This window comes from Ambystoma mexicanum, chromosome 3q, assembly GCF_040938575.1.
Source record: "Ambystoma mexicanum isolate Mex_15411 chromosome 3q, UKY_AmexF1_1, whole genome shotgun sequence".
NCBI classification, from domain to species: domain Eukaryota; kingdom Metazoa; phylum Chordata; class Amphibia; order Caudata; family Ambystomatidae; genus Ambystoma; species Ambystoma mexicanum.
In genome coordinates this window covers 60,633,568-60,646,970 of record NC_090926.1, presented here as the reverse complement: position 1 = coordinate 60,646,970, position 13,403 = coordinate 60,633,568, and the positions used below count along the sequence as shown (strand labels likewise).

The following is a 13,403-nucleotide window of genomic DNA, read 5'->3' as shown; positions in this document are numbered from 1 at the left end:
CACCTCTTCCGGGTCTCAGATCCTAAACAAGTTCTTAGCTATATGAGGACCTTCGGTAGTTAGATCTCCTGCTTCCGATGACCTGATATGTTCAGCATAACCGAATAAAATGCCCTTCCTTGTGGCACTTAGGGTGAGGGTTCTTCACCCCTGTGTCCCCTTCTTCTGGGTGCAGACCCCTCTCGAATCTTACCCTACCTCCGTCGAGTTCACTGTGGCTCCTTAACACAACTTTAGGGTGATGGTTCTTCACCCCTGGGTCTCCCTCTGCCAGCGCATGCCCCTCTCGAATGTCAGCCTCCCTCTGTCAGGTTCACTATAGCTCTTTAGAGAATACTTTTGCTTGTTACATTCACAAGCCTTAATGTCTTTCTAAACAGTTTACGGTGGACACCAGGACTTTAGGCTTTACCCCTTTCCATCGGCATCCCTCCTTCGGGTTCACTCTTGCCAACTTTTATCATTCACTCATTTTCTTCCGCTTTCTTACAAGTCGGGATTCACTCCCTTTAGCTTTTCAACTTCTACTGGTCAAAGACATTCAACTGTACAGAGGATTTTACTAGACCCCTGTATGACCACTTTCACCTTTTCCTTGCGGCTCTCCCATGGCCTCTTGGTATCGGTAGTTCAACCAACACGGGACCAACCAGAGTCTTTTGAGTGAGTACCCACGTGGTGCCGGACCCCTCTGAAGCTGGCTTTCCCTCAATGTTCACAGTTCTTTGCATTTTTCTTAATTTGCCACTTTGCGACTTTCATTGAACCCAGTTCGGTTTCTTATCGGTTCTCCCCTCGACTCGCCAGCTGTGATGTACTGCTTGGCTTTACTTGTATCCGGAATGAAGGACGATACCACAGTAGCAGGCGTCTCTCTCTGTCCTGCTTATCAGCGTAGGCATGCTCCGTGTACCAGAGACATCTTCTGCAACACACTCTGGCTATTGTTCGCAGTCTTATGTTTCCTTCTGCGGAGGCTTCACGGTTCTGGGTTGGAAAGGGCAAGGTTGCTTCTCTACTTGTTGCCCCTTTGGTTCTCGACGCTTTTCTCCTCTTTTTGAACTGCCATGCTTGGATAGCTCGCTCGTCGTGCAATCTGCCTTGATTGTATTGTGCTCTCGGGCTCAAACTTTTATCCCTGTAGGGAAAGAGCCATCAGGTGTGTGTGATTCTGGTCAATTGCCTGACTTTGCCTGACCCTTGGGTTGGGACATGTCAGGTAAACAGTTTTTGCATTCGCATGTAGGCCTTCATAGTGTAAGGAGGTGTTTGTGTCAGAAAGCGGTGGGTAGCGTTCGGTGGGTTTATGAAATAGACAGGTGGGATTATGGGAACAGTAGTATTATTATTTTGTAAATGCAGATCTGAATAATAATAACCAGATGGATATGGAAACAAATCACCGGGAGTATTCGGGTAGGCAACAGAAAACTGGGATTATGAGAGAGGTTGTTTCCTACTGTGACGGGGTTTGGGCTCTTAATAGCTTTACCAGAGGTGTAGGGGTGATTGGATTCCAGTGAAGGAGACCCATTGGGCAGAAGGGAGGTTGAGTTGGTACAACCTATAAAAGCCTCAATTACTTAATTCTCCTTTTGTTCTTTCCCTTTCCGTAAAGGAAAGTACTGGAGGGATGGGATTTTGGTGGCAATGTCCCATAAGGACTGCTGGAATATCGGGTAGGGGTGCCTCAGAAAAGGTGGGATAACGCATCTCGCCCAAGGGTGCTCTTCTCAAAGTCTCCAAGGACTCCCTGCCCAGGTGAACCTCCCTCGCTCGTCCGCCCCCAGGGTTGGGATCCAAGAGCGATGGCCCTCTCCTGGCCACCTGAACAAAGGATCCCTGGGAATAACCTCAGAGAAACGACTCAGGTTTCTCACAGTAGCCAAGAGAGCAAAAGAGCTGAAATGAGAAAAAGCACATGGAGGATTGGAAACAGTTCAAAGAAAAATGTTCTGTGACCTTAGGGGCCGAGATGGGATGTAAAACGAGAGTAATGCAGAGAGATAAGGCGGGCCAGACCATGGGTGCATTTGAAAACTATTGAGAGAAAGTGGTAAAGAATATGAGATTCAAAAGGGAGTAATGAAATCAAAAGTAGGGACGGTGTAATAGAAGACTGAGGGGGTAAAGAAAAGAGGAGATGAATCAAGTAATTATAGACTGAGCACAGAGGAAGAAAATGGGAGGCAGGCAGATCAAGCAATAGAGACGGGCAGTAATCAATACAAGAAAAGACAAGAGAAAAAAGGAGTTTCGTGGCATGAAAAGAGAGTTAGGGGCAAGCACGCAGGATGTTGGAAAGTGCGTATCGACAAGAGTGAGCAATAGAAATAATGTAAAGAGAAAATGAGAGGGAGGGATCAAAGGTAACATCCAGGTTACACGCATATGGTGAGAAAAAGAGAAGATGGAGGAAAAGAAATAGAGGGAGGGAGAAGACTGGGAAAAATAGTAGAGGCATAAAATAACAGAACCTTAGTTTTCAAAGGGTTGGGATGTAGAAAATAAGAGGACATCCAGTTTGAACAGAAGCAAGACTGTTTGAAACCGTAGAGTGTAGAGCAGAATCAAAGGATGAAAAAGAGGCAAAGATATGGGTGTCATCGGCGTACAGATGAAAATAAAGATGGAAGCAGGAGATAACAGTGGAAAGAGGTGCAGTATAAAAAGAGAAAAGAAGAGGACAATGTAGCGAGCCTTGTGGTACACCATATAATAGATGAAGTGAAGGAGAAGAGTTGCCCGCCCAGGTTACGGAGTAAGAACGTAGGAAGAGACAGGAACGGAACCATTCAAGTACAGGCCCTGAGATACCCAGGGTAGAAAAGAAGAAATAACTAAAGAGTGATCAACAGTGTCAAACGCCTCAGACAAGTAAAGAAGAATAAGGATAGAGGATAGTTTAGAGTGAGGGGGAGAGAATTTGAGATTGGTAGAAGAGTAGTCTCTGTAGAGTGACAAGGGTGAAAGCCAGACTGCAGAGGAGAGAGGAGAGAATGAAGATTCTAATAGCGGGTTACTGATCATAGGCAGCCCACTCAAGAATTTTAGAAAGAAAGGGCAGAAGAGAAATAGGACATAAATTATCAGGAATAGATGAGTCAAGAGAAGGTTTTTTCAGAACTGGAAGGATGAGTGCATGTTTAAAAATGTCAGGAAAGCAAGAATGTGCAAGGGACGAGTTAATAAGAGAGTGAGGTAAGGAAGAAGATAGGGATACACTTGAGGGATAAGAGAAGAGGGAAGAGTATCAGAAGGGGAAGCAGTAGGATGAGCATGAGCTAGAAGGGCAGAGGTATCAAAGTCAACAAGAGGAGAGAATAATGACAACGCATGTAGAGGTGGAACAGGACAAGGAGAGGAGGAAGGAGTAACAGAAGAAATGAAAGCTGAGCAATGATTTGCTACTTTAGATGTGAAGTAGTCTGCAAAGTCAGAGGATGTAACAGACTGTGATATAACAGTGGTGAAACAATACATTTCAGTGGTGATGACAAGGAACAAAACCTTAGAGTGGACTCACCCACATGGAAGACCTCTTGGACCCACTTGTAACCAGATACCAGGTAAGAAGTAGCTGAAATGAATCCCTCTGAGCTCTCCCTCATTCCCTGTGGCAAAAGCCCCGGAAAAGGAGACAAATCCCAGGGAAACCCTCGAGGGGGAAGAAAACCCTGCGCGTCTGCTCACTCGTCAGCCTTCTAATGTCTTCTAGTAGTAGCACCTCAAGGTAGGTTACATCGTGTTGTCTAATGTCAGAAAATGAATGAGACACATTAGGCAATGGTAAGTTTTAACTCGACAGAGAAATTAATGCAGAGAAGGAAGCAAAACGGAGCAAACACCTGTAGCGGGCTGGACAGTGGTTGTACCAAAGATAGAAGGTTCAGCTTTCGGAATGCTTCGCTACACAGAAAGAAGAGGTTAATATGGGCAGAAAGAGGAAGCAGAAGTAAGTGTATCTCAGACAACAAGAAGTACCTGTGAGAAGGATCGGGATGTCTGCTGAACAGTGCTTCGGCTAAGTAGTCTACTGTTTGTCGGGAGTTGAGGAAGTAAGATATTGGCTTGAGGAATGAAGGAAATTACATTAGAACTAATCTCTCTGCAAATGGGAAAAAACAGAAAGAGCCAGCTCTGCCCTAGTACCTCAGATGTGAATGAGGAAAGTTCTAGTTCGATGCTCCGAGAAAGCCAGGAAGTTTCCCTTGAGAGCGAGTGAGTTCGTTCTGCTGGTGGACTTACAGCGGTATCAATCCTATGGCATGGGAATGAAGATAGCTGACACGGGAAACAGAAGATAAAGGTCAAAATACACAATAGTAAGATAAGGACAGATAGACAAAGCCTAGATCCGAACTTATCTAGCGTTGGTATGCTGGAGTAGCAACGCGCCTTTTTGTTGTAAAGCGAGACTGATATGCGGCATTTGGTTGAGAGGGAGGAGTTGAGTTGCCGTGCGAAAACAAAACAGCTAGACTGCAACAAACAGCTGTAGCCGCCATCTTGGGTGTAAAAATGGACGCCGCGTACCTCTGGACCCAACGGTACCATAGCGACCAGCGCTTCCTTAGGGGCGTGACAGAGGAAGAGGGAGACAAGAAATCAGATGGATCAGGTGCTTTAGGAGACAGAATATTGTGAAGAAACTGAAAGAGGTGACGAGAATGCTCAGATAGAGAAATTATGTGTTCCGAAAAATAAGATTTTTTTCCATCAGTAAAGCAGAGTCAAAGGAGGAGTGCAGAGTTGAGAGTATGACATGGTCAAGGGGGAACAAGAATGCTTCTATTGCCATTCGGCTTTGTGCAAGCTGCAGCGAAGAGAGACAAGATCGCCAGGGCTGTCAAGTTTTATGAGTAGAAGAAAAAGGGTGCAAATGAAAGGTTGAGTCAAGCACAGACAGCACTGAAGAATTGTACTAGCATCTGTATCAGGGGAAAAGAAAGAGAAAAGCAGGATTGATGGAAGAGAAGAATGCAAAGAGGAATGAAAAGATGGAGAGCCAAGTAAAGAAAGGTTACGGCGAGCGAAAATAGTTGAGGAAGAAATCGGTAGATCAGGAGGCGAAACAGAGAAAGAAAGTAGTAAGTGATGAAAGGTATAAAAGGGGCAAGAAGACACAGGAGAGGGAGGAGGAAGTGAGGCAAACATTAAATCTAGGCAGGAACCAGACTGATGAGAAAGGGGGCGGTGGGGAGAAGGCAAATGCAAGTGAAAGAGTCGGTCGATGAAAGCAGCAAGGGGAACAATGAATTAGAGGAGAGGAGGTTGAAAACCCCAAGAAGAAAGAGAGGCACAGAAGATGGGAGAACGTGGGATAAGAGCAGATGAAGATTTTAAAGAAAAACAGCAAGTGGGCCAGGAGGACAATAGATGACGAGAAAGGTGACAGGAAAAGGATTAGAAAAAGACAAAAAATTATATTCAAAAGAAGGGAAGCCTGGGAGACTAGAAGAAAGAGGTAGAAGAATCCAGGGGGCATTGAAGAGAATTCCTGTGCAGGCCTGTCAGGCAATTACTGACAATCATTCACACCTGACTTCCAGTAAACATCGCCACACGGATAAAAGGTGGAGCACGAGAGCATGCTCTGAGCGAGGCAAAGCACACAAAGGTACAGCAGTTTTGAGTCAGCAGCTGAACGAGGGGAGAAATATGGCAACGCATGAAGGGTTTGTAAAAAGGGAAGCACCCTTAACCTTTTTGGCACAACGCGTTACTTTCAAGAAACCTTCAAGGCAGAAAGCGTAAGGTCAGAAAACTGAACCTGCATTGGCTGAAGAATCCTGCATTGTGTTTCAGAGATACCGAGGGCCCTCCCGCGTGACTGACCAAGGTGGGGAGGAGCAGCAGACGTTGTGGTATCGTTCTTGGCTCCAAGAAAAAAGAAGCAACAGAGATCAACACAGCCAGTGAGTTGGGGAGACCGTTGCAAGACCGGTCTGTGTTGAAGTCAAGGTTGCAAGCTGCAACATTGTATAATGAGCAATGGAACAAACATTGTCAAATGCATGTGATGAAAGACGTGAGTAAAGCGAAACTGATGATGAATGTTTGAACTTGAGAAGGACAGATACAATACCGTTGACAGAGTGGTCCTGCACCGAATGTCTCTGTAAGTTATTCTGACAAGAGAAGCGAAAGTAGAAGATTGATGTGAAATACAATTGTGTGAACTGAATTGAAGTGGTTCTGCAATGGATTAAGCAAAGCCCGTTGCACGTTTGAAAGTCTTTGATTCTGATATCAAGAGGATCTGAGCCCGAACGAGGGGGATCTGTGGTCCGAGCCCGAATGAGGGAGACCAGTTGTGAACACTGTGAAAAAGGGGTCTGAACCTGAACGACAGGGATCCGTGGTCCGAGCTTGAAGGAGTGAGACCAGTCTTGAACTTGCAAATGTGAAAACCCTGAAAAAGGAAAGGAACTTTTGTGTTTTATTTGTTACATATGGCCCTCTGCAATAAGATACTGTCATTGGGAGAGAGACTTTGGCAGAAGACCCAGATGCCTATGATTTGAACTGTTACCTGATGGCCAACAGGGCAGAGTGTGTGTGAAGCTTGCACGTGCCGCCTTGCTCCATGCTGAAAATATGAGGAAGGCTAGCCAACTGCTCAACTATCCTGACATTTCATTTCTATACATTTTTTCTTTTGCATACATTGTTGTCCCACGCCATTTTGTGTTTAGAAGTAATGATTGGCAATAGGTGTATTGGTGTATGCCCTTTTATTTTGACAGACTCCTCTAGGATGTGTTATTATTATTTGTTAATCGTAGCTTGCTCCCACCCTTAGATTTAGGTTTAGATAGGCGTTCAACCAACCCATTTGAAGTTAAATAAACACGTTTGAACTGTGATCAATTGTGTTTGTCTTCACTGTTCGGTACCAATAGGGAATGGCAGTGGCCAGCCCCAATGAGAAAAAGTGAAAGACGTGCTAGATACCCCCACGCCTAAGACTAAGAGAGACATCCAGGTACTTCCGTGTCTAGCTCTTTTTCCCCCACTCACTCTTAGTAGATATCAATGGACATAGTGTGTCAATCCGATGATTTACCTTAGTATTACACAATCTGAGTTGAAGAGATTGCCTATCCCAGAGACCGCCACTCCCCACCCCGTCCACTACTATCCTGTGCTTATCTCATCCCACTGTTCCTTTCTTCTGCCAATTCAGGACTTGAGTTGTGCATTTCTCACTTTTTTCCATTTATGTGCCACTCTTAACAAGTGCCACGATTCTTCAATCCTTCCCTGTGGTAGCTAGTCAACCATTGGTGTTCTTTGTAAACAGGAACCGACCATAGGTAAGTAGGCCTTTACAATAACTTTAAGGACTCTACATCTTAAACATAAGGAGGGGCCAAAGACATGGTTTTAGGTCTCACCGCCCAGGAACATTTATTTTGTATTAAAGGTTTGTAAGCACACATTTTTTACAGAGGCAATGGCATCCCGTCCGCCTCGCATGCTGCAACTGCTTGCACCTCTTTTCACTCACTCATAGGGCTCCTGTGCACCTAGCCTGCTTTTCAGAAGTGAAAGGAGGACTAGTGTAGAAGGCTCAGGTTCACAAGCTTCTCTTTAATAGAGCAGTGGCTTAGCAAGACATTTTCAGTGTTGCGAGCCTTTCAATGCTAAGCACATATGTTTGATCATGACTTCAGTCAGGTGGTTGCGCACGTTAATGTGTAGAATAAATTGGGTGATCTTCTCACCGTGTGTTTACTAAATGTTGGCACTGCCTGCACGTTGGCACAGTAAAAGGTGCATGAGCCACCTGAGTGTAGCCGCCTCATCAGCATTCCATGCCCGACTCAAGATTACCTAGAGATGGAGGGCACTGGCAAAATGTAAAGAATCTATACTGGCCTAAAATTGATCTTGGGCGGTGTGCACCAATCACATTCAGTATGCCCGCTACGCCCTAATCTAGCAGGGGTGAGCATGTATGAGCGTCCCTTTCTGCTGACTGCAGCGTTCCCACACTCATCAGCTACCCCAGCCTCTGTAAATTGTGTGATGCCCTCAACCAGAAGTAGTCGAAAATTAAAGGAAATGCCAGAGGGACCGCCAGGGACGTCATTTCACCAAAATGCCAGGGGTAGCAGAAGTGACATCACACAACCCTTGACCTCTGATGACATCACAGGAAGTGATGTCATTTGATGTCATTTCACCCCATCCCCCTCCGAAGTGACATTAAAGGAAGCGATAGAACACAACCTTTCACCCCTTGACAAAACAGGAAGTGGCATCACATAGCATTGTTTCTTAGTAGACTACGAAAAATATGGTTACGAAATCACTGTAAAGTGATATACATTTCATACAAGAATGGATCACCATATGTATCGTTAATATCAGCGCGTATAAGCCCATTTACCAAATTACTGTGAGTGCAAGCAGACGTCCAAGGCCAAACGATAATGATGTGTTATTATATAGCACTTACGCTTAAGCGCTTCATATAGAACAAATATACATATAATATCACCCAACCTGGGTTGGATCTCATTTATCAACCTCAGCAGGATGAAAGGCTGAGTTGACCTTGCTGGGAGCCAAACCTGCAACCTGCAGATCACAAGCACATTGCAGCAGCGAGCGCTCAACCCACTGAGCTATCTTGCCGGCTATAGCTATAAAAAAAACCAGCCACTCCAGAAACAAAGAGCCACATGCCAGAAGCCTCAATAAAAAAAAAAAGATATATATTTTTTTTATTTTTTATTTTTTAGGGGTAGCAAGGACCACAGCGGTAGCAGGGGAGACCTCAGGGGTCACAGTGGCGACCCCTAAATGATATTGATATTGATATTTTATTTCTATCACGCTCGTACACAAGTGTTTCAGAGCGCGACAAGGCAAGGGAGGGGAACAGGGGAGAACAAAACAGCGATCTTACTAGGCCCAGTGACATTGAGAACGTGCAAGTGCATGGGAGAGGGGTAGGGGAAAAGTGCATGGCAGGGGGGAGCAGTGGAAAGTGTGAAGCAGAGGAGAAACAGATAAATAACAATAAATAAATAATAAAGGCAACAAACAGTGGTAGTGCAGCCAGCAATTTGCAAGTTCTAGGTTTAAGGCAGCAGACAAGGTAGGTATGATAAGTGCAGGAAGAAAAAGGGGGGGCTGTATGGGTACAGATACAGCCCCCAGTGCAAGGGGTGGCCCGGAGACAGTCCGGGAGGGTGGCAGGGTGAGCAGGTACCTGGGCCCGGAGGACAGAGGGTGGCCAGGTGCACGGTGCCAAGAGAGAACAGATCAGCAGGGGAGAGGGGGAGCAAAGGCAGAAGAAAAGAGGAAGGTCTTGCGGTGCTTCCGGATCCGGAGATGGTTCTCCTCAAGTCTAAGAGTGGCAGGGGGGCTGTTCCAGAGGGAGGCCCCAGCCGAAGACAGAGATCTACCCCCAGCTCGTTTCTTTGAGAAACGACTGACCCTGAGGGAGTTGGAGGTAGAGGAGCGAAGAGCTCGAGAGGGGAGGTATTTGCGGAGGGATAGCTGAAGGTATTTTGGACCCAGGCCCCCAGAAAGCCTTGTGGACAATGCAGAGGGTTTTCATTTTAATCCTTGCATCCACTGGGAGCCAATGGAGAGATTTCAGAGCTGGAGAGATACGATCCCAGGGCTTGAGGCCAAGGACAAGTCTTGCAGTCCTGTTCCGAATTAGTTGCAGAGGGCAGAGAGTAGAGTATGACGTCCCTGGGAGCAGCCTAACAAGAAGCAAAGTTAATGGCAGCTTTGGAGGTAGGGCCCATGGCCTGCAGGGTGCCGTACAGTTCCTTGTTTGGTAATCTGTTTCACAATAAGCGTAAAGACAAGTTACTTATCCCTACTATCTAAAGTAGTGTATGTTCACTAGGCACTCTTCATCTGCCTACTGCCACCCACCATGCCCACTGAGCACGGTGAGTAGTATAAACTACGGCTATCCAGCCAGTGGCTTAACCACACAATAATTGTTAAGGGGAACAAGGGATCATGTGGAGGGCATGGCCAGAAAGATCGACGGGGACACGCACAATTGACTCCTGACCTCACAGGTATTTCTGTGGCACATATGCCTATACTGCCAATTGATGAATGAGGAATGGAAGATTTCATAATGGAATAACATTTGTCAAACAATTGCATTTATTTTAGGTGTGCAGTTTATCCTATTTAATACGCATTGTTCTAAATATCAGCTAACTTAGTATCCCCTTGTCTCATTAACTTGTGCCTATATTACAGCACCTGGAGGGTATCACCATACTGAAGAACTGTGATGGCCGGATCGGTGGGATTCCAGGAGACCTGAGGAAAAGGCGATCACTGCAGCGCACCTTCAGTGGAAAACCATGTCCCCCCTTTCTTTTCAAACATCTGCACGCGTTGCGTCTCCAAGGAACACTCAACGATCTCTGGGAAGACGGTCGCTTGCTGGTGCTCTTTTCTAATTTCACCACCTCCCTATCCTTCAGCAAGATTCTGGTTAATTCCACCAACCGCTGCAACGCGTCAATCACGCTGACCAACCCAATGTGGTACTAGTCCCATTATTTTCGGAATCCACCAACTTCCCCAAGTTGTTGGGGACCATTGACTTCTACCGTGGCACGATGCCATAAACCAGAGTCAAGCACATATGTATCAAGAAATGCACTCCTTCTTTCATCTTTTCTCAACAGCCGGGAGCTGATGGTTTCCTGTGACGGACAGGAAGATAAACTTGTGGTGGTATTGTTTGTCTGCTAGACGTTTTCATCCTGGTCTGTAACTCCTTGTATGTGTTGCTTCAAATTCACACCAATATATAAACGGTGGAGATAACAAGTGGTTGTGAGGTTGAAGAGTGGCGAAAGAGCTCAGGCTGGGACTTGGTGATATTGTAAGATGTACTCATTTTTTTCATGCAGCTTTCACTGTATCAGTATGGCACTATGGATTACGTGGGCTATTGGTAATTCAGTGTATAATAAAAATCACAAGCTCTTTTAAATAAAATTACTTGAAAACCTTATTTTGCGTTAGTTTCTGCATCACAAGAATATTCTGATCTCAGGCTCCCTTAGGCACCAGCCTCTCCCCGGCCTCACAGGATTTCACCATCGTTCTGTCTGAAACTGAACTGATGGAGCGGCCTCATCACCAGGTAGGTGTGCTGGGGAGCGCAAACAGTGCGCTTTGACCTGTGGCACTATGTGGTCTTGAGAGTGTTTGAAACGTGTTGGGGACACTCGGATAGACCTCTGGGTGAAATAACAGAGAATTAGTCCCCTGACAAACTGTGCCCTATGCTGAAAATGTTAGAGTGAGATTTGAGACGGCTCTCAATCTAGTGAGGAAGGTGAAGTGAGCACCTGGCGTCTTCATGCCATGGGCAGCTAGCTCTTCCTTTGAACCAAAAACCCAATCTCTCCCATAACCATTAGCACTTTACCTGGAGTAATAAGTAGAGTCACTGTGATGCTGGAAATGCATCGGAGGGACAGGGCCGCCGTATCCTTATCCTTTACTGCTTTGTATCGTGTGTTCTGTCGTGTTTTCCGCGCAGGAGTTTGTGTGGGACTCCTGGTGGTGCAGCTCTCTCTCTTTTGGTTTGGTGAACAGACCCATGGGATACCTTTATAGCACCCATGGGTAGGGGTACAACCCTGTGCCCCTAGTGTATGATTTTGGGCACCTGTGTGTGACCCACAGAGCAGGGTACAGGCTGGTGGCAGCTCCGTGCTGAAATGACTGGTGCCCTGTGCGTCCTCCATTTTGGGATGCCAAGCCCTGTCATTGGAATCGGTAGATTCCTGATGGAGACAAAATGGCCCCCATGGCCTCTTGCCTTCCATCACCTGTTACCCTGATCTTCCCGAAGTCCCGGGATTCCCTGCCTCTGTCCCTTCCCCCTGACTGGCTGTTGGGTGGAAGTTCCGTATATGGTAGTGTAGGGAAGTGCCGACCAGATCGGCTGGATGCCTTCTCAACGACCGTATGTTGTGGGTACGCCTGTGGGTGGGACCTGGGTGAATGGCGTGTGTGACGAATATACATTCTATGTTGTGACTGTCTAGTATCTGGTGTTTGACACAATGGTTGAGACAGCCCTGCCCGAAACCGGTATGAATGCAGTTTGGAGTGTTGAATGGCTCGGTACTTGTCCCAATACACCTAACTTGTTGTGAGTGTCTGGAGAGAAGTGAATGGCCTGAATACCTCGTGTACCTGTTTGGTTGCCTGCCTGCATGAATGCCCGTAGTCGTGATTGGATGCTTGAGCGCGACCCAGCGGAATGAATGGGAGATCAACAGTATATCTGGGGACCTCTCACTGCTAGGAATCGTGTTCAGAAGCTGAAGTCCACTGCGACGAGTAACTGGAGTGAAGCTTAACCTTGAGCCCTGCTGGACGAGAAGAACTGCTGTTGCTCTCCTTCGCAATCTGAAAGCTGCTGTGCTTCAAGAACTGACCCAGAAAGGACCTGGTAAGGCGCCCTCTTCCCGAGCTACGAGGGACCATCGTGCACAGCTGATCTTTGCCTACGCTCCCTGGTAGACAGACCTTCGACAGGCTGCCGACCCGACACGGGGATTGCTGCGGAACTCCAAGGAGAAGCACCTGTACTGTTGTCCGCCACTGTCGCCGACCGCCGTCGCCGACCGGAGCCGCCGTGCTCCTGTTGCCTAAGAACTTCATTGATCCAGGAAAGCTCTCGTCTGTATTGTCGCTGCTGTATCCTGCTGGAGAAGGCCTGACCGTCGACGCACCGAGGAGCATCCACCGGTGGGTTTCCCGCCACCCAAAGACCACAGAGACGCCGACGACTCGACGCCCTTGCTGGGCCACAGTTCTTCAACTCTTTGCGGTCCAGAACTATCGACACCGAGGTGCCCCGCACGCCTCTTCCTTGCGGGACGTTTACTCTTCCCCGTCAACGAGCACCGCTAGGAACGACGCGGCCACTTCACCATCGTAGCTCGACCTGTTCTCCGTCGGACGTTCGACGACCCGTGACTCCTGCCTGAAAGGGATGACACTCAAGAAGTGTTGTCGATTTCCCTGACGCGGAACACTACAACACCAAGGTACTTTGGGGTTGCAGCACTATTGGGAAGTCTAAGGGTGAACAATATATGGACTGGGCTTGTATCTTTCTTCTACAGGTTGCCTAGGTGGGGGGATCTCCACGCAGAGCTGTGTTTAACGGTAGTTACGAGTATTCTGCCTATTGTTCAACCATCCTGCTTTCCTTCCTCTCTCTACTGCTAGTTTCCTCTTTATTTTGATCTGTGTGTCATTCTGACCGTATGCACTTTAGCAAGATCGAGTAACGTTAGTGGTACCACTTTAGAACTGTACATATTTACCATTGTTGATTTTCGGAGCACAAAGTGAGTTATTGTGATCGTGTATAT

The 13,403-nt window shown here is 46.8% G+C and overlaps 1 protein-coding gene across 4 annotated transcripts in view; it reads left to right on the top strand.

Moving 5' to 3' along the window:
* Positions 1 to 11,017, top strand: part of LOC138582114 (lactoperoxidase-like) — a 464,456-nt gene extending 453,439 nt beyond the window's left edge. For all 4 annotated transcript variants that reach the window (XM_069653095.1, XM_069653094.1, XM_069653093.1 and 1 more), the window contains one exon: positions 10,249 to 11,017. Coding sequence is in view for 1 of the 4 variants with exons in the window: in XM_069653096.1 (XP_069509197.1) it covers positions 10,249 to 10,283 (35 nt within the window). In the remaining 3 variants the exon portion in view is untranslated. The remainder of the gene's footprint in view (positions 1 to 10,248) is intronic.
* The last annotated feature ends 2,386 nt before the right edge of the window (positions 11,018 to 13,403 follow it).